General features: G+C 41.9%; 1 protein-coding gene across 1 annotated transcript in view; it reads right to left on the bottom strand.

The window, feature by feature from the left end:
• Positions 1-21,676, bottom strand: part of LRP2 (LDL receptor related protein 2) — a 116,886-nt gene that overhangs the window by 9,507 nt on the left and 85,703 nt on the right. Inside the window, exons 53-67 of the mRNA XM_044418345.1 lie at positions 21,337-21,456; positions 20,425-20,541; positions 20,210-20,326; positions 19,590-19,727; positions 18,808-18,930; positions 17,824-17,952; positions 16,992-17,123; positions 14,869-15,000; positions 12,495-12,638; positions 11,989-12,154; positions 10,696-10,824; positions 9,747-9,967; positions 8,811-8,987; positions 7,294-7,413; positions 588-678 (exon numbers count right to left, since the gene is read on the bottom strand). Coding sequence (XP_044274280.1) covers positions 588-678; positions 7,294-7,413; positions 8,811-8,987; positions 9,747-9,967; positions 10,696-10,824; positions 11,989-12,154; positions 12,495-12,638; positions 14,869-15,000; positions 16,992-17,123; positions 17,824-17,952; positions 18,808-18,930; positions 19,590-19,727; positions 20,210-20,326; positions 20,425-20,541; positions 21,337-21,456 — 2,056 coding nt within the window. The remainder of the gene's footprint in view (positions 1-587; positions 679-7,293; positions 7,414-8,810; positions 8,988-9,746; positions 9,968-10,695; positions 10,825-11,988; positions 12,155-12,494; positions 12,639-14,868; positions 15,001-16,991; positions 17,124-17,823; positions 17,953-18,807; positions 18,931-19,589; positions 19,728-20,209; positions 20,327-20,424; positions 20,542-21,336; positions 21,457-21,676) is intronic.

Below are 21,676 nucleotides of genomic sequence, written 5' to 3'. Positions count from 1 at the left end.
CAGAGGCCATCATCAGGACTGCGTGTGCATTTTCTGTCATGAAAACTGTGTTTACAACCTGTCTCTTAAGTTTTATGCTTTAAACTGTTGTTAATTATACTTTGTGGTTTTATTGCTTGCAATTGTGCTTTTTTAAAAGCACTGTTTGTGAGCTGCTATGTTACTTTTGCAGAAAGGTGAGGTACAATTGTTAGTAATAGATAAAAACCTCCATTATTTGCTGCCCAAAATGTAACTAGAGTGTTTCTTAAAATATCAGTTTTCTTACTCCAAGTATGAATAGATCAATTATGTAAAAATCATATGAACTGTGTACCTCCGTATGTTTAATATAAAGTAAGATATGCTACTATCCACAAGCAAAGTTATGCATAGGCTTTAGTTTAAATGCAGACTAAATATTCAACCATTTATCCATTTGTAGGTAATGCCTGAAGACCACCTAATCTAAAGATAAAAGCTTTGTTTTCAATCTATCACTTTATCAGAGGAGACTTTATGTACTTCCATTTTTTGTTTTTAATTGATTTAACAATATTCATAATAAAACTTGATCTTTGGGGGATGACCCTTCATTTTAGACGTACTTGCATTTAGGAAGCCCACTTTCATCAATATAGCAAGTTCCTCCATGCATACAACGACAGGCCGGTGGCATAGCAGGGGGAGGTTCAATTGCTAGAAATAAGCACATACGTTAATCATCCAAAACTACCCAGCAAAACATTAACTATTTTAATAATCTCCAGTTATCCTGTGGATGAACTTTTAATGCAATTATAATTCAAGTTGTGGTATCTACAAATTTTGTGAGTTCTCAGTTTTTTAAAAATGTCCAAAACTGTACAAATTTGGGGAAATTGCATAAAACATGCACACATTAAGTGAAACGGAGTATAAAAGGTCACCTATCAAACAAAAGAGAATGTTAAGAGAAATCACTGCAAAAACATATATTTTCACGTAGACAAAAGGTTAGCAAACTGACATGGAAATGGGATGATACTTTTCCACTTAAATTGAAAAACAATAGAAACTGAAACAGATTCATCCAACCCATAATGTGTGTGTGTGTGTGTGTGTGTGTGTGTAAATGTTCAATGCATATTGGAGTACAACCCCCATCTCAGGTCATTGCTGAATGCAAGCTGGATCGAGGCCATGGCAAAAACCATATACATCAACAAACAAGATTAATAGTCTACATTCATTATCTACAAAGTCTGGGGATCAGGAAAGCCATTTTCCTAAATTGCTTATTGTTTACTTCCGTGCGTGCAATGCCATGCTCTTGGTAAAAGTAGGTTGCTTACCTGTAACTGATGTTCTTCGAGTGGCCATCTGTGCAGTCACAGATATAGGTGCTGCGCCTGCGCAGTGCCTAGGCCGGAAAGATTGAAAGCTAATGGTTTTGGTGGGAAAACTCCACTCCCTCTCCCCTCGGTAGTATATATAGAGCAGAGTGGCCGCCATTTTCTCCAGTCTTTGGAGACCATACATTCGCCACCTCATAGAGGAAGATGGCATAGCAACCTAGGATGTACCAACTCAATTCCTTTCGGTACCAATGTTACACGTATGAGGTACCAAAGCAGTATTATACAGTACCGACAATGAAACCACTCACTGACACCGAGCGGGGCCGGCGGGTGGGTTGTGTGACTGCACAGATGGCCACTTGAAGAACATCAGTTACAGGTAAGCAACCTGCTTTTCTTTGTCGTGGCCTCTGTGCATCACACATATGGGTGAATAGCAAGCTTACCAGAAACGATGGCGGGAGGTGTCGCTATTGAAGGACGGCAGAAAGAACAGCCCTCCCGAATGAGTAGTCTCTTCTGGCACGCACATCAAGGCGATAGTGCTTCACAAAAGTACAAGGTGTAGCCCAAGTTGCTGCCTTACAGACATCCTGGATCGGGATACCCACAGCGAATGCGGAGGAAGCTGAAACTGCTCTAGTGGAATGGCCTCTTGGAACGACAGGTAAGTCCAGCTTTGAGAGTTGGTACACCAACGAAATGGTTTGAACAATCCATTTCGACAGCCTCTGAGATGAAACAGGCGATCCTTGGTCTCGCTCAGAATACTTTACAAAAAGCTTATTGGAACGTCAAACAGATTCCGTGCGCGATCTATAAAAAGCTAGGCATTGTCTAAATCTAAGGTGTGCAAGGACCTCTCGACTGGGTTCGAAGGCGATGGAAAAAAGGCAGGCAACACAATTTCTTGGTTCAAGTGAAATGGTGTGACAACTTTAGGCAAAAAAGTAGGGTCCATCCTCAGGACCACCTTTTCCTTATACAAGTTTATATAAGGTGGATCGATTCGAAAAGCACAAAGTTCACTGGCTCTACGAGCTGAAGTAACTGCAACTAAAAAAGCCATTTTCCATGAAACAAGGCGTAAATCGACAGTGGCTAACGGTTCGAACGGTGGTTTTGTAAGCACCTGCAGGACAACCGAGAGACTCCACATCGGCATAAATGGCCAAATAGATGGGTGGAGATTCTGCAGGCCTTTAAGAAATTTCCGAATAAGCAGCTGTGAAAACACCAACAGCCCTTGTACTACACGATAATGTGAAACTGCAGCTGCATAAACCTTAATTGAGGAGGGTTTCAGTCCCAAGCGAAGCAGGAGCAGCAAAAACTGAAGAATGTTCTCAACCGACACCGTAAGTGGGTTAAACGAGCTAGATTGCGTGAAGGATGAAAAACGACGCCACCACTGCGTAGAACTTTCGGTTGGACAGTCTTAGTGCAGACTCGAGAATCCTTACAAACTCCAGATCCAAAGAGTTTGGTCCCAACAATATTCCCATCGGTACCGAGTCAGTGAGGGGGTCCAACCAATCATGAGTTGAGGCACCTAGTGATCTAGTAGATCTCTGTTCCGAAACAGTCCCTTGAGCCAATGAACCCTCCACGCAGTGAGGTTCAATGATGACAGGTCCGGGTGACGGACGGGCCTGTTCTGTTGGGTTAGCAAATCTTGCATGAGCGGAAGGCAAAGGAAATTGCCCTTCGAGATCCGAAGGAGGGTGGAGAACCACGCTTGATGAGGCCACCAAGGTGCTATGAGTATTCCCGTGGCATCGTTGTGCACGATCTTTGAGACAACTTTGGTCCGCAGAGGAATAGGTGGGAATGCATAGAACCTGAGGTTTGTCCATGTAATCATGAGGGTATCTCCCATCAATCCCGGTCCTATTCCCACCCTGAAGCAGAACCTTTTGCACACCTTGTTTCTGTGGGTGGCAAAAAGATCTATGTCCGAATATCCCCACAGTTGGAACAACTGGGCGCAAACTTGGTGGTTTAGTTCCCATTCGTGGGTGATCAACATATGTCTGCTCAAGGAGTCTGCCTCTTCGTTGTTGGTCCTGGCCAGATGGACCGTCAAAAGGGTTACGCCTCTTGGGATACACCACTCCCAAATGTCCATGGACAGGCGGATCAGGGCGGTGGATTTTGTGCTGCCCTGTTTGTTGATATAGAATACCGCCACTATGCTGTCTGATGTGAGCTGTATCACTCGTTGGTGAAGAACGGTTTCGAAGGACCATAGCGCTTTGAAAATCGCTAACAGCTCGAGGTAATTTATGTGGCTCACCGATTCCTGGCAGTTCCACATGCCTTGGGATCGAAGCCCTGCGCATACTGCGCCCCACCTGACCAATGAAGCGTCGGTGTATAGAGCCCTCGTCGGATGAGGGGTAATGAATGGGGTCCCTACATTCAGATTGGGTGGGGACACCCACCAAGTCAATATCTGCAAAACAGCGCGGGGTACACGAAGACGTTTGTTCGGTGAATCTCTTTGTGGACTAAAGTTCTTGTTGAACCAGAGTTGGACGAAACTTCAACCTGGCATGTGGGACAATGGCAACTGTGGCTGCCATGTGACCCAAAAGTCGTTGTATGGAAAGCTCTGTGACTATGCGGTCTCATCAAATCCAAGAGATGCAGGCACGGAGGCTGTCTTGACGAGCTTGGGGGAGGAAAGCCCTTGCCACCGTAGATTCGAGACGAGCTCCGATGAAGTCTGTCACTTGTGTAGGAACAAGGGATGATTTTTCACTGTTAATACAAAGTCCAAGGTTGTCCAATAATGTACAAACAGCATGAACAGCTGAGAGTAGGGTTTCACGGATCTGTGACACTATAAGCCAGTCATCCAGGTAAGGGTAGACTTGGATGCCGTGAAGTCGGAGATGAGCACAGACTGGAGCCATACATTTCATGAAGACCCTCGGAGCCGTGGCCAAGCCAAATGGAAGGACATTAAACTCGTAAATGTCAGTTCCGACAGTGAAACGCAGAAGACGCCTATGACTTTGGTGAATCGAAATATGGAAATAAGCATCCTTTAAGTCAAGGGAGGCGAACCAATCCTCTCTCCTCAGCAGCGGAAGAATATTTTGGAGGGTAGTCATCTGAAATTTCTTTGGTTTGATAAATCTGTTGATATTCCGGAGGTCCAAGATCGGACGAAGACCACCGTCTCGTTTTGGAACCGTAAAATATCTAGAGTAGAATCCATGCAGTCCCTCAGAACTGGAGACCTGTCGAATCACTCCCTTATGAAGCAGTTGTCGCACTTCGCTCAGTAACACCGGGGAGCACGGTGTAAATCAAATCGGGCTCGACGGAGGAACGGTATCGAATTCTATTCTGTATCTGAGCTGGATAATTGAAAAGACCCACCGATCAGATTTAATGGACTCCCAAATGGGGAGTCAGCCTTGTAGCCGTTCCCCAAAAGGGAGCGGGAAGGGTGGATATGGAGGTGGAGGAGAGGTTCGCACGTCCTATCAGCGTTGACACTTCTCGGTATCGAAACGCCAACAATTTTGTGGAAAACGCTGATGAGGTTGTTGCCTTCTGCGTTGTGGCCTCTGTTGGTACTGTCGCTGCGGCGGCTGATAGTGGTAGGATGGGCGTGACCATGACCACTTATGTTTGTTTTGTCCAGGCAGTTCCATGCATCTAGCCGTCATCCAGGATTCATGGATTGACTTTAACTTGTGATCGGTGTGGGAGTGAAAAAGCCCGGAGCCGTCAAAAGGCATTTCCTCTATTTGCCGCTTCATTTCATCGGGGAAGTTGCAGTTTTGCAACCAGGCATGCCTTCTCAGTGAGACAGCCCCCACAAGCGCTCTCGAGTCTGTACCCACATGGTAGCGTGCTGTGGATAACTATTGAATAGCGACTTGCATCCCCTCTTTAATGAAGGTTCTAGCAAGGTCCCTTTGTTGCTCAGGCAGGGGAGCAACAATATTATTCAGCCTCTGCATAATAAAGAATTGATACCTAGTGAGGGTGGTTTCATAGTTGAACATCCGAAGCCCGAGTCCTGCAGCTGCATAGACCCTGCGCGCCAGGGTATCAATCTTGCGCCCCTCCTTATCTCTGGGGGTGGTATGGCCTCTAGCTTCCCTGCCCTGAGATGATTCGACCACCACAGAGTTTGGCTTAGGGTGGTGAAGCAGAAAGGGAATATCACTCTCTTGGACCCAGTACATGGACTCGTATCGTCTCACCATAGGTTGAGTTTGAGTCCCAGGGTTCTGTCATCGCCTGCCGCAGAGTTGTAATAAGCGGCAGGACGATTGCTGGTGATTGTTCTCCCCAGACAATGTCGTAGAACTTGTCGGTGCTCGGATCTGGCTGATGTTGTGCCTCGATCTCGAGTGACCGAACAAGTCTAGACATAAGCTCCCCGAATGAAATGTGGGGTTCTTCAGGTGATGACGGACCTTGCAATGTAATCATGCCATCTGGGGAGGCAGAGTCAGCATCCGAGTCTGAGTCAGATCCGCGATGGTATGGTTCCAATGAGGAGGTCCCTGGAGAAGCGGAACGCTCGGGTTCTACATGCCGGGAAGTAGACAGCAGATCCTCATGAATGGAAGGCAAAGAGCAATCCCTCAGGTGAGGACGAAATCCAAAAGAATGGTAGTCCTCCCAACCCCTCGGGTAGGGTCAGAACCATCCTTCTTCCCGTCTCTTGTCCATTCGGGGCTGAGGTGGTGGTGATGGAGATCGGTCTCTAGGTCTCGCTGTAGGCTGGTTCTCCCTATTCTTTCGTGCTTGCTTAGTGAAAGCAAGGCAATGACGGCATTTATCAGTCCTGTGCCCCTCGCCAAGGCAAAGGAGGCACAAGTTATGTGGGTCCGCTGGAGACATTTTGGACCCACATTCTGCACATTTGTGGATGGCTGCTCGCTGCGCCATCGCAGAAAAGGAAGAAATAGAATATAGAAAAGAGGGAAAAGTTATATATAGGAACAAGGGAAAAAGAAGATATAAACTGGAAGAAGGAAATAATAACTTGGAATAAGAGTAATAAGATAAACGGTAAGTAATGAACAATATTGAGTCAAGTGAGAGACAAACAGGCACGAGGCACAGCGAACGGCGGTCTACAAAGACTGGAGAAAATGGCGAACGCTCCGCTCTATATATACTACCGAGGGGAGGGGGAGCAGAGTTTTTCCGCCAAAACCGTTAGCTTTCAATCTTTCCGGCCTAGGCACTGCGCAGGCGCAGCACCCATATGTATGATGCACAGAGGCCACGACGAAGAACTGATACTTGCAGACCACAAGAGTGAATGTTCAGAGCAATCTCTGACAGTGCATCCAGACTATAGGGTGCACACAGCCAAATCATACACAGGAAGAGAGAGCTGAAATTTAAAGTCCCCGATCAAAATGGTTCTCTAATTCAGTTTATGAGTTAAGTGCAAACCCTGTCATTTCAGAAACAACTTTTAATTCAATAATGAATTAAATGAACCATTTGAATAAAAAGAAATTCTGAACTAATATTTTATAAGCCATGCAGGAAATACAATTCTTTGTACTTCATTAGCTGGAGGAAATGATATATCCACCCAGGGGAAAGCACAGTCATTTATGAAGGCACTTTATGACACCTAAAAGTGTTTGATTAATATACAAAACCATATTCTTAACTGGATTTGTGAATAATGTCATCCTACTGCTATTGTTGCTGTTATTTATTGTTTTTATTCCACTTTTTCCTGAAAAGAACTCAAGATGACTTACATAAACTTCCATTTCATCCTCACAACAACCTGCAAGGTAGGTTAGGCTGAGAGCCAAAATCATCAAGTGAGGTTTGTAGCAGGTGGGGACTAGAACCTGGATTCCCCAAGCCCCAGACCAACACTCTATGACTGTCAATCCTCATGCTGTCCTGAGTCACTGCAAGAAAAACACGTGTACTCCGAGACCTCCCTGAGAAGTTCTACCACCGCCTTTACCTGCATCACACTCTGTTGAGCTGCCTTCTATAAAACGAGCCCCTTGTGGGCAAGCACAGGTATATCCTCCAGGTCTCAGCAAACAAAGGTGGCTGCAGACATCTTTGCATGGATTGGATACTATAACAATAAACGGAGAAGCAGCTGAACATATTTATATGAACTAATGTAATCTGTGTCTATAAACAAGAGATAAAACTTGGAAGCAAGTGGCAATATTAACCTACAGACTCAGTGCTGATGTAGCACTGTTTAAATGCCTAACCATCTTTAGACAATCTGGAGCATTCCATGGCCTGGCATGCTACATTCCCCACATCTCTTCTTCCCTCTCACACAGGCATTCCCTTTCCCCTCCCAGTTATGGAAAAATGGTCAGTTAGCACAGTTAGTGCCAAACAATAGTTTGCAACCATGACTGGAAATAGTTTTCCACTGGTGCACGCCTCTTTGCATAATTAATTCCAGTACTCAAAGAAATGCAATGGATAAATCTGAACAAAAGAAATATCAATATAAATCACAAATTAGTCAACAATATATGCAAACAGCAGGAAAACAAAAAACTCTTATTTTACGTCCCAGAGGCATAGGACTGCAGTGCAGCAGTATTCTGCAACTGTGTTTTTACCAGAGAATTCCCAAGCAAACCATCATTCTTAAATATGATTCACTTTGGTATATCTATTATATGATTGGCCATATCTTACAGTCTAATGTATGAACTGACTCTATAGAAAAGTACTATGCCCAAGGTGATGAGAGAGGTACATGATTTCTAGCTGGCTTTCTGATCCTATGTGGCTGATTTGCACATCCAAGCATATGCTACCAACTGAAGTGTCATCCTCAAACAACTAACAATGCAAAGCCCTGATTCCCTGGAGGTGTTGGGAGATGCTTTTAAAAGCATGATATATTCCTTGGGTAAGAAACCAGGACACTGAAGGATGACTAAGAAGGCATCGCCTTTCTCATAGCAAAGCCTGTGTGTGTGTGTGGGGGGGGGGGGGGTGGAAGAGGTTGCTGGGGCCAAGGAAAAGAAAGCAAGTTCTGAATCACAACAGCAACATTCTGAGTTGAGAAATCTCATGGTACCTTGCTGTTTGGTCCAAGGGATAACCAGATGGAGAACAAAGAAAGAATATTCTGGGCCTATTTCAGGGCTTGCTATTTTGACCAACGCCTTTCTCAACTCTTTGAAAATGCTGTTTGTAATTTTCCCCATCATGTTTTTGGAGTAAAAGGAAGCAGATTGTGCACAGTGGTACAAGGAAACAGGAAAGAAAGGAAACCAGAGCTTATTGCTAAACTACAAAGGAAGGTAGAATTGTTTGTCAATCTTTATTAGGTATCTAACTTAATAAGGGCGCCTGCCAACCTCAGTTCTATTCTTTTAGAAGCAGTTATACACGGAGAGATCTGCTCATTAGCAGGCAAATTTCTTTAAAGATACTGTTGCTTGTTTTGTATAGTAATGATCCATAGATAATGAAGTACCCACAACTGGGCATTACCTGACTGATGGCATCTGTGTTGGTGATAGATACGGACTTGAGTAAGCCAGGGGTTTATTGTCAGCACTTTGACTTTCTCTCCCTTCCCAAATTTGTCTTCCTTCCAGACTTCCCCTCTTTCCTTTGATGTCCAATAAAGATGGCCTTCAAAGACATCAAGGCTGTATGGGCTGCTAACTGAAATAAAACAGCAGCTACATTAACATACAAAGCTCTGCAACATTGCTGGTGTAGTTATGAACAAAATCACTTTTTCATACATGTTTACAAAATCAAAATAAAACATACTTTGGAAGCAAAATATCAGAAACATGTAAGAATTTCACAAACAAAACACAGACCTAGTTCATACTGGGATGTCCATTGCTTCTGCTTTCCTAAATAACCCAGCAACATTCCTGATTGTTATCATAATGTACAGACCCATAAACCCTGGGTTGTTTAGGTGTTAAACAACCCACAAGTAACCCAACGACAATCCATTATTAACTCTGGGTTCTTTAATTCCAGAAATCTCAGTGTTTCTGAGTACAGATGCAACAATAACAACTCAAGAACAAACGCGTTCCTGGATTAAGAAAAGCAGAAGGGCTGGCCACATGGGAATCAGCTTGCTCCCACGTGCACAAACAGCCTGTGGTGTAATAACCATGGTTTACTATCATGTAAATTGGTTCAAACACTCTTTGAACAAGCCTGAACAAGCCTTAGCTTTTACCCCAACTCAGGGGTAATACGGATTTCATGCTACTTGCCAAATGTTTACTGCTTACATTTGCATTTACAAAAGAAAAGTCTGATAACATGAGCCCTTGTCCCATATGGCATCCATAGCAAAACAACTTGATCTGCCACTATAACCATCACCTGAAAAGAGTCCAGGCATCTTAGGAAATACTTGGGAAAAAATGCTTCAGTCCCTCTTAATGTTCATACCTCCATGCAAAACGATCTTTCTATCAGTTCCATCAAATTTCATAGATTCGATCAGGTTTTCCTTCTGATCACTCCAATAGACTCTGTCATTGTTTAAATAATCAATAGACAGGCCAGTTGGCCAACCAAGGTCCTCAGAGACCAATGTCTGTCTCTGCTGTCCATCCATCCAGGCACTTTCAATTTTGGGTTCCCTTCCCCAGTCAGTCCAATACATCAGCCTAAGGAAAGCAGAACCAGTATTCATAAAGGTCTGGTATGGCATATTAAAGCACATAAAAGTTGTTCTGGGGAACAGAGGAGAGAAATCTGCACCAAGGGAGAATCGAGTTGGTGGGGACTTCCTGCCTTGGCAGTACCTCACAGCTGGATCAGCCAGGGGCTAGGCCCTGAGAGCCCTTCCAACGGGATGTTTCTATGGCTTTCCGGACTCTCCCTTTATGAAGCACATCCCTTTTATCCCATAGCACTCTGCTGTCATACTTACGCTAGTCACACAATCTGGTATTATCCATTCTACATTTTGTATGGTGCGTATTGCCCTGATTCTTATGTACTCGATGCATTCCACTGATAAATTATGTTTTATCTATTTTCTCTAACCTTGTGAGATAAATTTATGTGAAATATAATGATCAAAGATGGTGATCTTCAGGGCAAAGCAAGCATTTGTACTTGCATCTTTATGTCTAAACAAATCCCCTCTACTACTGTAGTGTAAACATACTGTGAATTTCTTAGAAGCTCTTTCAAAAACAAATCATTTTATGTTAAACTATTTATTACATGGCAATATTTTACTTGCATTATATTAATAAAATCCCCTTTAATATTATACTAAAACTCCTACTTCAAAATGATGTCAAAACTACTAGGTATCACTTCTAGAGGCCCTTACAAAACCCTGAAAGCTAACCCATCAGAGGGTTAGGCTCACCCAAATGCTCACCCAAGTTTGGGGTTGACAGCTATAGCTGCTGGTTGATCCAGCAGAGAATAGATGAGCCACTTCCGGTATCTTCCATCCAGCTTTGCCACTTCTACTCGATTTGTCCCAGAGTCCGTCCAGTAAAGGTGCCTAGTTCAGATGCAATTAAATGATTTTTTAAAAATAATCACTCTGTTTGGTCAACATCAACTACTAGGTACAAGAAAGGTTGTTTTTTAATTGACAACCAGTAGTCAATTGCTAAGATTTAATGGCCAGATTCAACTGTAATAACAATTCAGAATCGCCAGGAATTTCAGCATTTTTATCCTAGGAATAGTGGGAGTCAGGGTACTTCTGGAAAAGGCTTTTATTGTACAACAGCCCTGCCTTGCTCACAGAATATTACTAATCTGTATGTCTATCTGAACCCTTCTCCTGTTTTTCTGCTGCTCCTTCCATCTTTTTCTAACCACAGAGACTCTATTAAGGAAAGAACTACCAAACAGCTGCACAACGACTTTAGACCAATACTGCTAGGAGCCCCCTCCTGAAACACCTGCAGTGCTACAGACAGTGTTTACTGCCCTTAGAGCCTATGTCAATAAATCTATCCTTTCAACAGTTAATAAGGAACTGATACTGGATCTTATGGATAGAAAGCAGTGCCCAAAGGGCATTTTTCCTTGTGTATAATATATTCATTTTATTTATTAGATTTATATCCCATTTTTTTTCTTACAAAGAACTCAAAAACAGCTTACATAATTCTCCTCCTCCTGATCTCAATCTTACCACATGAGGTAGGTTTGGCTGAGAGTCTGTGACTGGCCCATAGTCACCCCACTGACTCCATGGCTGAGCAGGGACTAGAACCCAGTCCTCCTGAGTCCCAGCCTCATGCTTTTAACCATCACACCACATGGGCCAGAAATGTAAATTTTTTTAAAAGGGTAGCTTAGAGATGATAAAGGATTTCAATCAATCTTCCTTTTTTTTTTTTTTTCAAAATGGAGACACAATAGCCAACTTTTGGAAATCTAGATACAAGCTTGTGGGGCAGAAAAGACACTACTGTAGGTTTGTGCCAGACATGAGGAAATGGCCTGTTACTCCCACATCAAACCATCTCAGCCTAAGCAAAGCTAGAACATCAGAAATAAGACATTACAGTCCCAACGCAGATAGACTGAGACATACACGTCTTGAACAAGCTCTGGATTTTTTGACAATATGTTGTTCTACAGTCCTTTTTTCCCGTATTCAGACATAAGCAACATGTTTCAGGCTGTCCTATCCTGCATTCGTGCTTACCTCCCAACCCAGTCCACAGCTAAACCAACAGGACTGACGAGGTATCTCAGATTCAGGTCAACTTCCTTCACAGGATTATTTCCGCTGCTTTCAAATACGGGCAGGTAGGCACGTTTGATGGAGCCAAACTCTGAACCACGCCCCAGAATGCTGTAGTATATGACACCTGCAGAAAGTTCAGAGATTCCTTTCATTGTGCTCTCACTGGAAATCTTCACTGATCGCTTGCACAGTTCTGGGCCCTGAGACTCCAGGGCCACTCAATGGTTCTTGTCAAAGAAGTAAAATCTCAGCAAAATTTCTTCAAATTCCAAGCCTTTATTATGCCCATTTTATATACGGGGAAGTGAAGCTAAGAGACAGTAACATGCCCAAGACCCATTGAGAAAATGCATCATAGAAATGGGACTTGCTCACACACTTTTTCTTGCAGCCAAATCCAGAGAGAAGCTTCCTTTCAAATACTTAGTTAAGAATAAGCTGTTAAAGAATAAGCTATTACTTACTAAGCCCTATTCCCTCAGGGTCCCAATCATAGTCTATGGCTTGGATGTGCTCCTCATTTTCAATGTAGTCAGAGTATTGCTCAGATGACATATTGTACTTTCGAATACGGACATTGTCAGGCAGAAGTAAGATTGGTGGATTTCCTGCAAAAAAAGTAATATGACTATTTTTGTCAGGTTCTACAATTCTGTGCATCAACAAAGGAAGACAAAAGAAGTAAGGTGAAAAACACAACTATTTGAAGTTTGTATTTGCTTTGGAGAATTTTATGCATCTCAACTTATAAAATTTAGGTGCTGTTCCTGAAAATATTTATTACAAAATGTGTAATCACTTTAACATTCTTGCTATCCCTACCTATACCTATTATAAGTAGGAACATAAAATACTTATTTGGTATTGATTTTAGTATGCCTTTGGATTAAGGGTCTCTTGGACCATGATCCAAAGCACTATTTTCTATGAACCCAATTACTTTTTACTTTTTCTCCTTGACTCTGACAATATCAACAACTTCTGAAACTCGTCTCAGTTACCATATAGCATGAAGAATGGGTATTTGCAAAACAGAAGCCCCAAATCACTTTGTGTATGAAGAATTAGTCATAGGATTCTTTGAATCCTTGCTCTGGACTGCAAATATTGCCATCTTGGGATTCCTTACACATTTTAATCATGCAGTGTTTGAATACTCTTCATAATATCTTGTCACTGTGGATGCAGCTTGTCCAGATGTCCTTTGAGAGATTGTCTTTATCATTAATAATATAGAGCAGTGGTTCACAACCTCTCCTTTACCACAGACCCCCTTTAAATACCTTTTGTGGCTGCAGACCACCAAGACTTAACTCAAGATTTAAAGCACTAGACTGCATCAAATATTTATTTCAATTAGCTTATGAAGGGCCTTCAAATTTGGAAAGAAGGGGAAATAAGTTAATCTGTTTATGCACACACTCCTATTATAATTTCTTTATTGCAAAAATTCCATACAAATTTGAAATAATAGTATCAACACTCTTTTCGCTAAACTGAAATGCACCATCACAAAATCCACTGCAGTAATATCAAAAAACCACCTTAATGAACAATAACCAAATGGTTAGCAGAAATCTAAGAAGATTATGAAATCGGTCTGAACGCTCACTCATATTGACGAGGACTGACTCTGCTTTCCCTGCCCCGCGGTCTCTGACTATCTGTGCAGTAACAAGAAACGTCATGTGCTTTCTCTCTGCCACTCAGAGTCATTCACTTGCATGTTCTCAGCCTGTGCAGAAATACCAAGTGCAGCTATATGCCATCAGACAGTTACTCTCATACCTGATTTATACCTCTGATTGTTTTTAATTGAGGCAATAAGTTAAAAAAGCCAAGTTTTACAAAACAATCGAGAACAATTAAGATTTTGTTCTATTTCCCATTACCTCTTGCTTTCATTGATTCCTTCATTTGTTCATTCAGTTTTAACTGCCAAAAAAATAACATTTCTTCAAGCCTTTGTGGACCCCCTGGGACAACACTGTGGCCCCCCAGGGGTCCGTGGACCACAGGTTGAGAACCACTGATATAGAGAACTGTTTTTACTGAGTCTTAGATGAGCACGTTATAAGTTTGAAAAGTTAGCCTTTCAGAAACAACAAGCGTGTTGATAAGTTTTATTTTTTTATTTATTATATTTGTGAGGAAAGCCTCAATAAAGCAAAGTTATTTTAATCTCATTTAAAACACACAGCATGATCCAGAATAGCTTGTTATATGTGTTAATTTTTTCCATCAGGCCAATGAGCCTTTTGTTTCCTCTGCTTTTCATTGTTTGTTGCAAGTTTCTGCCCTTTCAAAATTATCATGCACAAGAGTTATGGGCATTACTGAAGAATGTTTGTGGTTCTCTCCTGTGATAGAGGCACCCAATCAATGCTGTAAAAGGGGTATACTCAGGCCTATTTATCTTCACAAGTCCATGAGAGATAAATGACAATCTGTCAGCAAAGTGTCTTTGATTTATATCAATATAATCTGTCCTTAGAGAAACGACTACAGCTAATTTTCTCCTGTTGACAACCAACTATAGCATGAACAGCCTTCTTGTTTTCAAAAATTTGGAAGGGTCAGGAGTGGAGTAGGACAGCTTAATGAGCTGTAAAGTGTGGCTTGTTTTGCCTTATTTTGTCTTTCAGATGCAGCAGAGAAAGGATTTTACTGAGCCTTACAACTACAATTCCACACAAGTGAACTGGAAAAATGCATGCAAAAGACACAGATATCAGAATACAGCACTCGGGCCAAGATCAGAAGAAAGGCTTGTTTCAGAAGCAAGTTTATGGTGCATAGTTTGAATTTACTTCTAATGGAAGTGCTGGCTGAACTTACCAATGGCTGCACACTGCTTTCCCTGCTGATCCCCAACAGATCTAAATCCCTCTGCACAGAAGCATTCATAACTTCCTTTGGAGTTTTTACAAGTCTGGGGGCAAGTTCCGAAGATCTCACATTCATTGATGTCTGAAAATAAAGAGAGATAAATTTGAGTGTTTCTGGTTTGTTTAGCTATTTTTTTCTTGCCTAGGATAAGCCAAGAAGAGGAAGCAAACAGCTCATTCACAGTACACCAGAATCCATCAGAACCATGACTTAATATTTAGCACGAATTTACTACATTGTGAACTTAGAACAAGATCCCTGTTTTGCTTTGTGTACATTGCTTAACACCACAATATCATGCAACTTTTTTTAGAATAGTGCTAGTAGCCACTTCCTTTCTGCTCATTGTTCCTTGGATAAAATCCAATCTATTGTACAACAATGGGAAGAATCCAAGAGGGTGCTTTTACCCCACCAACTTTTTTCCACCCTGCAGATCTCCTTTTGTGACCACTCTGCAAGCAGAACCCACTACTTACATAAGGGAGATTTAGGGCTTCTTAGGGAAACCCACAATAAGCAGGAACTCTTGCTGCTGATAGGAAGCGGGTCAAGTTGAGCAGCCTTATGTAAGCTGTACCAACGTCCATCCTCCCAGAACCAGTGTTTCTACTCATTTTGGGTTTCCCCAGAAGCACTAAATTGACATTTAACAAGCAGTTGAACCACAGGTGCAATACATTTAGTGGTGTTGTAACCATCCCACTGGATTCTGCACCTTAGTCTGCCTGAGTTTTTATTGATTGTTGTTTTTATGGTTTTTTTATTATTTTATTTTGGGCTAGTGAATGAATCCAGCTCTGATCAGGCTGAAGCATGCTTCACTTTGATCCAGTGAATCCTTTAAGCAAAGTCATGCAACTGTCAGAATCAGATGCATTGTGTCTGCTCTGTCAGAGTGAGGCCAAAGGTCTGGGATTGTTAGGGAAGTTTGTCACCTGGCAACTGAAGATGATGATGCAGACGTCAAACACAGGAACATATTTAAATTAATTAGAATTAATATAGTTCAACAACTCAATAATCCGTCAGTGCACACCCTTCAGGTTCCCATAGTGTTCCTCCCAGGTTTTAGGTAACTAAGCTTTATAGTCTTGGGATTATGATGAAAATACAGATTCTCTTTTACCTTGAGCACACCTTGGCAGCCTTTTTTGCAAAAAGGAGGGTACAGAAATATTAAGAATAAAAATTATAAATAAATTCAGTAGTTGTTTTCTCAAAATAGAAATAAACCTTTGAATGTTAAATAGCTAGTCCATTGTAAATCATTCTATATTTATTTATTAAAAGATGTATATGTCGACTTTTATGGCAAAACCTTCCTTAAGTTCTCACAGATGGAGAGACGTAGAATGCAATGATCCAAAGAGCCATTCCCAAACTCGGTCATGTTCTGTGTGTTAACCCAATGGGGTAAATGACATCTGAATGTGGATGGTAATTAAAATCTAAAGCATGGGTCCTCAAACTATGGCCCCCAGGACGGATCCAGCCCGCCATGGCCATCCATCCAGCCCACACTGCTGCTCACTGCCCGGCTCACGCTGCTGCTTGCTGCGCAGGTGGGGAGGTGGTGGCTTGCTCGCTTGGGGATGGTCTCCGAGTGAGCAAGCTGCCACTGCCTGCCTCCTATATGCGCACGTTCGCCACTGCCTCGCAGTGCGGGCGGGGAGGTGGTGTCTTGATCGCTCGGAGATGGTTTTGGACTTGCTGGGAGATCTCTGAGCGAGCCACCGCCGCGCATGCCTGATGCCGCCTCACACGGGCCTGATGCCGCCTCACTGGCCCGTGCCCCCAGGCGCCCCCACCTCACCAGGCTGCGACGGTCACCGCAGCCTTTCAACTGGCTCCCTATTCAAAAAGTTTGAGGACCCCTGATCTAAAGTATTTCAGGAATGCACATCTAAAATGCTATGAATACTGTCCCTCATTTTAAGAGAACTCATTTTCATGAACAGAAATAGCAGAAAAATATATTTCAATAACACAATAAAAACTGCAAAATAATGTATCTGAGTTCCATTACTGAACATAGATAAGGCAGAAAATCATTTGAAAACAAAATGTACCATCACAGGAATTTCTGTTCAGCTCACTAGGACTGTATCCAGGCCGGCAGGTACATATAAAGGCTCCTTCGGTTAAGTTTGTGCAGTTGTGTTCACAGATATTTTCAGCACAGGTTCTCCCTGTTCCTGAATCTAAAACAATGAGAATCATTGATTTAAAGGGAAAAACAATGACTCACAGTATCTTTTACACTATTTCTCAATTCATATTTCATTTCCAGTACCCCTCTGTGCTTAGAAAAATAATCAGGCATTGTGGAGATATCTGTGCTTTGGTTTTTGTTTCCTGCTTATTTTATGTGCAGTCCCTAATTATTTTTTTCATTACTGTACACACACCAGCTATGTGTGTGCGCGTTTTAAGTAGTGAATGTTGTTGTTGAAATTGTTTACAAATTCAAATTGTTTACAAACCAACACTTAAAAATAAACAATCTTAAAGGCAATAGGGACACTCCTTCTAGCAAAGGAAAATTATATTGATAGCAGAGGGGTGCTAGCAGCATCTCTCTCCTCCTTGGAATCATAAAGCTTGTAGTGCTTTGAGGTACATCCTCCTTTGCATGAGGGCTACCATTTCCATCAGCAATAACGGAGCAGGACAGTGACAGGTGAGACCACAAAGGCAGAGAGAGTGACATGTGCATTACACATCAGATACAGAGGGTTGAGAAACTGGATTTCTGTTTCTGGAATTATTCTTTTTCAGAGGATGTCATGATAGCTGCATAATCATGATACTCAGGCACACAGAAAGCTCTCCTCTCATTGTAATTTTCCTCCCCATGATAAATTTACAATAAAATTTCAATACGACAACTATGGTGCTTACTGCAGCCCAGTTCATCGAAGTGATCTCCGCAGTCATCATAATTATCGCAAACATAATGTAGTGGGATGCAGTTTCCATTGCCACACTTGAATTCTTCAGTATCACAAGGTCTAGGGGTGGGTTCTCTGCCTGCATGAAGATGACACACACACTACTTAAGCAAGCATACAAATATTTTGACAGGAGTTACTTTAGACTTCACTATTCAAACTGTGTAGACCTTAAAGCAACTCAGTCAGCAGAGAAGGCCACTGTAGTAATATGTTGTGTATTAAAGACAGGAAGATGTTGCAGGGGCAAAAACCAAAGATGGTGAGTGGCGGCGGGGGGGGGGAGCATCCACACCTCCTGCACAAAGAGTTCCCTTTGGTGAGAAGGCTCTTCCCTCACTTTTGTCCTTGCAGCACTACCAAAGCTTTCCAGCCAGTCCTGGAGATGCTTACAAGAAGACTTCAAGATTGGGCTGGATTTGCTGCTTCAGCAGCTGGAGGTCTTACATTACATCAGGATTCCCAGAGTGTACCATCTTTGGCTGCCAAAGGTCCCATGATTCTTGGTTAACAAAGGCTCTGTTCAACTAGCAGAGCTTTCTCTCCTGGTCATGCAAAACATTAATTAGGTAGGGAAGCTAGCAGGCCTCCCCCAGTTCAGATTTAATCTGAGAGGAATTTGAGGCCTTGCAAAGCTTATTTTTCCTTTGAGTTTATCTGTAAATTCAGCTCATAGAACTATTCTGGCACAACTACAAGTAACTTATTTTACATGTTTTATTCTCAACTACAAAGGTCTACATCATATGCATACTGCTGGCAATAGGTAAAGGGTAATTAGCAGCTCTTTTTGTTTTTTAACTGGTTGGGTTCTTTGTGAATGAAATATTAAAAACAGTAGGACCTGACATCAGCCTTAATGTAAAACCAAGAATAATCACGAAGCACATAAATTTAGCAATCCCTGTATTTTATGCACAGTGATAAGACTTACAGTGCTCTTCCTTCTCATCACTCCCATCTCCACAGTCATCCTCCTGGTTGCACAGCTCGTGATTGTAGATGCAACGGTTATTGTCACAGCGGAATCGGAATGGTGGATCACAAGCAATGTCCACTGAAATTAAACAGGTAGGGATCTTTAAAGGGTTTGCATTTTTGTACAGGATACCAATATAAAAACCTTATTTTAAAATGGCAATGGCAATCCTTCATTGAACCAAGGGCTATACATTCCCTTTCAGGAAATATCTGGGCATATGCCTGAAGTTGGAAGGGAATTCCAACTGCAAAAGAGAATTAATGGGTAAGGTTGAAAATAGTTTTGACTATTGGGCAGCACAGAAATCAAATAAAGATATTCATACATGTAGGTGAATCCATTTCACTGTCTCTTTCATACACACAGACACATGTGCTTGCACATAGCACACATTCACATACACAAGCATACAAAAGTCTTCATGCTCAGGAAACAGCTACACATTTATTTGATGTGAAATTTCCATAAGAAATATGTAGACCAACATGCAAAGAGCTGGGCAACAAGTCCCAGACACACAAGAGGTTCTCAAAAAGCAGCCTTCAATCCCATGTCAGAAACCAGTGCTGCAAGTGAGCAGAGAGTCGGCAGTATGGCAGGGAAACTGGGTGAAGGTGATCTAATGTTCATACAAGCACGTCAGTGAATGAAAAACAATCCCAAGTCCTTTACTCTGTCTACAGGGCCCCTTTTTTAGGATGCAGGCCATCGTTTCAAAAAATCTTGCAACTTACAGCAGAAGTGAAGTTCTTCATCTGAGCCATCTCCGCAGTCATCATCTCCGTCACATTTCCAGTAGGGCTGAATGCAGACATGGTTCCTGCACTCGAACATTGCTTGTGGGCAGTAAGTTCCATTTGGATACCGAGTAGCTGGTAAAAAGACATTTCTTTTTAACAGTACAGTTATTTTGCCCTTCAAATATGATGTAGGCATCTATTATTTTCTTCCTTCTTCAACAACCTCATTTCACTCTTTCATTGATTCCTGCTAGCTGATTGGTACTCACATTGCTGATTTTTTCCAGCTATGATCATTATGAAATCAAAAGAACTAACCCACTCTGCTTCTGGAGCATGAAGGGACAGATCTATGTTTTGTGTTGTTATCGTTTTGCAGTAAAATCATACTTAAGACTTACTTTAGACTAAATACTATACTCTGGTATAAGAACAAGGAAATGAAACATCGTAACAATAATAACAGTAGCAGCGGCAGTCAGAAATGCTGAATGCTGCTTCTGTTCTATCTGACAGCATTCAGCATCGCTTGGAATTTGCTGTTCATCTTCCCACCCCTCCCTAAAGGGACCAATAACCCTTGCAAGTTTCTTGGAACAGATCTAGGAACTCACGACAAGTTGCTTCATCAGAGAAATCCAGACAGTCTGCACTTCCATCACATTGGAACCGTTCTGCGACACAATGCCCACTGCTGCATTGGAAATAACCAGGATGGCAGGTCCTTAGTTCTAAAAGGAAGAGTTAAGGGGCCGTTGGTTTAAATGCTGGTTTTCAGTTTTACAAATGCTTTGCAGAGTCCTTTGAAATACACAAAAGCGTTACGCACCACAATCCCGTTCATCTGAATTGTCCTCGCAGTCATTGTCATGGTCACATATCCACCGAGACGGAATGCAGCGCAGGTTCTCACACCGATATTCACTTTCTGTGCATTCGCGAGGGCCTTGTGATAAAGAGTTGCATCAAATGCACAACATGCATAGAACCGTTCTGTTAGGATGGTTTCACAAACAGACTGTTCATGAGCATATTTATTCAGAAATTAGCCCCTATCTCTCAGGGAGGCAGCCTAAGAACAAACTTTGTTTGCAATCTAAGAAAAATGCTGTGACGAGTAATTTCTAGTTAAAAGAACTGTTATGTAAATGTAAATACAGTGTTGGAAATACCATTTGCTTTGTACCAATTTTCTAAATTAGTTGCATTGTCCTCATGTTACAAATTTTTGAAGGGGATTAATAACCAGTATTTCTTCAATTATTCAATTGAATCCTGGAATCCTGTGGTAATATTGACTAAAAAAAAGATAGATGAGCAATGCCGCATTATTCTTCCATCCACATCTAAATGTACTTGTGTGGGTCAAATCCAGATTCTATCATTGAAGCATTATCCTGAAGTATTAGCCTGCCTTTTTATAATGAGAAAAACGTAAAATATTTTTAAATTAACCTGCACAACACATTTAGCAGCCATAAAGAGTGCAACATATGTCATTAGTACATTTTTATCTATGGTACTAAAGTGTTTGCACAACTTCGGCTTATCAATAGTAGAGCAGTCTTTTCTTCAGAACTAAGAACTGCTTTAATAAAAGCATTTAAAATTATGCTGGTTGAAAAAAGGCAAACTTATTACCAGTTATGGCAAAATGCTAAAGTTCCAAAAGAAAGCTAAGCAATAGCTTAGAGTAAGACAATCTATATTACAATCACAGGAAAGTAAAGAGAGCTCTTACTGCAGTTTTGTTCATCAGACTCATCTCCACAGTCATTATCCCCATCACACTTCCACCTCAATGGGATGCACCTGTGATTATCACAGCGGAAATCTCCCAGAGGATCACAAGTCATCGACTCTGCAGCACACACGCACACAACACAGAACAGTCAATACGGCACACATATTAAAGTGCCTTTCTCAAATATGACACAGAAATAACATAGGTGGGTTCACTTGGATAATGACAACACTAACAATCAAGGAGTTTAGAAGTGTGTTTCAAAATGAATTCTTAGTATTCTGTTCCATGGCTGCTAAGTATCATTATGGTACACCACCAATGAGTATGGACAGCA

This window comes from Varanus komodoensis, unplaced genomic scaffold, assembly GCF_004798865.1.
Source record: "Varanus komodoensis strain SLA01 unplaced genomic scaffold, ASM479886v1 scaffold9, whole genome shotgun sequence".
NCBI lineage: Eukaryota > Metazoa > Chordata > Lepidosauria > Squamata > Varanidae > Varanus > Varanus komodoensis.
Note: the sequence above shows the minus strand (reverse complement) of the source record. Positions and strands in the feature narration are given on the sequence as shown.